The sequence below is a fragment of the Bos indicus genome, chromosome 11, assembly GCF_029378745.1.
Source record: "Bos indicus isolate NIAB-ARS_2022 breed Sahiwal x Tharparkar chromosome 11, NIAB-ARS_B.indTharparkar_mat_pri_1.0, whole genome shotgun sequence".
NCBI classification, from domain to species: domain Eukaryota; kingdom Metazoa; phylum Chordata; class Mammalia; order Artiodactyla; family Bovidae; genus Bos; species Bos indicus.
Genome location: NC_091770.1, coordinates 92,768,324 through 92,771,969, shown reverse-complemented (window position 1 = coordinate 92,771,969; position 3,646 = coordinate 92,768,324). Strand labels below are relative to the sequence as shown.

The following is a 3,646-nucleotide window of genomic DNA, read 5'->3' as shown; positions in this document are numbered from 1 at the left end:
CTCCAGAGCACAACAGGATTCCATTTCTTTCCTGTTCTCTGGTGAAGGGCTCAGGCTCAGGCCTGGCCCCCAGAGTGGCAGGGCTGCTAGACAGTGAAACCCCTTCCAGCTAGGAGGCTGAGCAGAGTAAAGGCATCATGGTGGGTTTCTTCTCTAGTCTGTGCTGTGCCGGAAATCAGACTGGCTGGTGTCCCACCTCACTCCCGACCACACTCTGCTGGGTCCCGTGCTGACCTTGCAGGCTCAGAAAAGGGCCCGGGAGAAGCTCTCAGTCAGGCAAATGCTGTAGACGGATCCCTCCCCACGTGCTGTCTGGACTTGGGGAGGGGGGCACTTGAGCTGTATCTTCAGATGAGAAGTTCATGGAGTAAGTTCACAAGAGGAGATGCTGGGAGGCCAGAGACGAGCATAGAGGAACCTGATTGGGAAATGGGGTGGAGTGAAGGGAATACGGACTGGAGACGGGGGTGACAACTAGCCTGGCTGGGTTCCAGAGCCACCGTGTAATCTAGGGAGCAGGCATCCTGCTGCTGGCTGCCGAATTTTCTTTTAATGGCAGAACCGTTTGTAGAAGCCCAGGCTCACCAGGAAGGGAGGAGACTGGCTCTGCCTGGTGCGGAGGCTTCCCCAGCAGGCCCACCCCGCCCTTGCCCCACCCCACTTTGTGGCTTGGAACAGGGTCACGCATGAGCCTCGGCTAGGGGTGGCTGTGGTCCCCGCCCCTGCAGGGCCCCTCTGTTAAGCTGTTGCATGCTCCATCCCCGACCCCACCCCTTCCCTCCCTCTCCACTCCTCCAATCCATTTATCAAATGTTGATTTAGATATATGTGTATCTTTGAAAATAGTTTGTGTCTTTCTTTACCTGAATGTACTTTCTATTTTCAAAACATACTTTGGAATCCCCCAGTGGCCATCCATCCTATCTCCTGAGGTGACTGTTGCCTTGGAAGGGAAAGGTGATCTCTCCCCCAGCCCCAACCCCCCATCCCTCCATGGCTTAGCTGAACATGCCTAGACCTCCCTTGACCCCTGGCTCTGCACCAGCATGCCACTCACGGGTCCCCAATTCAAATGGCTAGTTTCTTGTCCCTGTAGACCTTGGCAGAGCCCTCCCAGGCCTGACTCCCTCTCCTGGGCAGACTGGTGAGCCACGGGACAAGGGGCAGGGAGTTGCAGGAGCCAGCAGCCTCTAAGATGGGAAAGCCAGGCAAAGATCCAGGATGCCTGTGGCCCAAGTATACCCCCCGGAACATGTTACCACTTCCTCTGCTGGTTTTCAGCTGACACATAAGATCCCTGGGGGTGATTCTGAAGAACAATTATTCTGTACACACAGCTAACAAATTAGTTTTTAAAGCAAGCACATACCGAATTCCTGCTAAGTGCCAGCTCCTTGTATTGTTTCATTCAATCCACACAGCTACCCTCTGGGTTTAAGCACCATCATACCCATTTTACAGATGAGGAATCTGAAACTCAGAGATGTGAAGTGACTTGCCCAAGGTTGTATGATACCTGTGATTGAGCTGGGATCCGAACCCAGGTGTGTATGATGCCAACACTGGATTCTTTCATACCAGGGGCACCATACTGATTCTGTGCTTAGGGTATGAGACCCAGCTAGGGAAGTTTCAGAGAGGGAGCAGCTGTTGTGGGCAACCATTTCTGTGCTTACAAGATACCAGCTGTGAACCTGGGCACAGTCATCGTGTCCTACTGCTCTATGAAATCAACATTGATCAGGCAGGCTGCTCCTGGTTTTAAAAAAAAGTAATAAAGCTGGGCTTTATCTTCAGAGGGACTCAGATTCAAATGCTGTATGACCGAGGTCAGGTCAAATCTCCCTGAACCTCAGATTCCCCCTCTGTAAAGGTGACATTAAGCTCTCTTGTACAAATAAGGCTATTATGAGGAGCTGAGGTAACATACCCACGCTGCCTGCACCTATGAATTGCTCATTCAATTACATGTATCTATCATTATAAGGTGATGGCTCTCGAACTTCCATATGTGTAAGAAATACCTGAGAATGCAAATTGCTGGGCCCCAGTCTCAGCGATTCTGATTAGCAGGTACTAGGGTGGGGCTCAGAGAAGGCAATGGCACCCCACTCCAGTACTCTTGCTTGGAAAATCCCATGGACAGAGGAGCCTGGTAGGCTGCAGTCCATGGGATTGTGAAGAGTTGGAGATGACTGAGCGACTTCACTTTCACTTTTCACTCTCATGCATTGGAGGAAATGGCAACCCACTCCAGTGTTCTTGCCTGGAGAATCCCAGGGACAGAAGAGCCTGGTAGGCTGCCATCTCTGGGGTTGCACAAAGTCAGAGACAACTGAAGCGACTTAGCAGCAGCAGCAGCAGCAGGGTGGGTCTAAGCATAGCTAGTTCACAATTTTGCCGAGGTGATTCTGACGCAAGTGGAATGAGGGTCCCATCCCAAGGAATAGTCTAAGGAAATCAGGGCCACTGACTGCAGAAAACCTTTATTCCTAGAGTCCAGTCAGGTCCTAGAACTATAGCCTGCCCTCCCCGGGCTAGCCAGGGCTGGGCGCACAGAAGGAAGCCTGTTATGGAGAGGCGACAGCACTCACGACTTGGGCTCAGGGCCCATGGTCTCGTCCCAGCCCTTCCGACACGTCCGGACGATCCACTCGTGCTCGTCATCATCTGTAAAGGAGAGGGGGAGCCAGTCAGGCCTCATGCTGGGAGCCCCCCAGGCAGGGTTTCAGGACTGGGGTGGTGTCAGAGGTGGACGCTGCTGACTGGATGGAGGCAGGCATGACATCATCGGGCTGTTCTGAGCTGGGCCCCTGCCCAGTGTGACATCCACTTAGGGCACCACTGGGACAGCTGGTCCAGGCCTTAGTTTATTCTCTGGGTTTTCCATTCTGGACCCTTCAGAGAACCCATGGTTCCTCTAGAGGGTCAACACTCTCTCTTTACTTGGGTCTTTTCGGTGAGGAGTGGAGAGGAGAAGCTGGGGGCCCTGCAGGCCCACAAGTGTTTATCTCCCTCAACTCAATCCTCGGGACCGCGCCTTCCTGTGGACAAGCAACAGGCTCGGAGGACAAGTTGTATGTCCACAGCCATGGGATAAGCACGTGGGAGAGCCTAGAACTTGAGCCCCAGGAACTTGTCTGCATACAAGGCCTGTGCTGTTTTGAAACCTGAGAGAGAGAAAGAGAGAGAGAGAGAGAGAGAGAGAGAAAGTGGAGGGGGGACCATAGCACACCACCAGCATCTCTCTGTGCCAGACCCCTCTGCAGACTGACTATTTTCATTTTTCCCCTTTATCCTCTAAACCCACACCCAGCCCCTCCTCTCACCACGACTAGAGACCCACTCCAATGGTGGGATGTGTACCCCTAAAAATGCATGTAACTCAGTAAAATATATTCTGCTGTTTTGTGTGCAAATGTGGTTTTAATTTACACAAATGGCATTGTGCTGTGAGTTTCATTGTGTCTCACTTTTTTTTTTTTTTCACTCAACACGATATTTTCAAGATCTGTTCTCATTGCAATGTGGACATCTCGTTCTTTGCTCCTGACCTAATATTCCTATTGCTCGCCTAATATTCCATGGCGAGTTTCCAGCTACTCATCCTCCCTGGATGGGCACGAAGGATGCCTCCACTTCCCAT

General features: G+C 52.0%; 1 protein-coding gene across 2 annotated transcripts in view; it reads right to left on the bottom strand.

Annotated features, from left to right (window-relative positions):
* Positions 1–2,467: 2,467 nt before the first annotated feature.
* The window catches only part of MORN5 (MORN repeat containing 5), a 34,517-nt gene continuing 33,338 nt past the window's right edge, over positions 2,468–3,646 (bottom strand). For both annotated transcript variants that reach the window (XM_019970761.2, XM_019970763.2), the window contains one exon: positions 2,468–2,670. In XM_019970761.2, the coding sequence (XP_019826320.1) occupies positions 2,591–2,670 (80 nt within the window). In that variant the 3' untranslated portion in view covers positions 2,468–2,590. The remainder of the gene's footprint in view (positions 2,671–3,646) is intronic.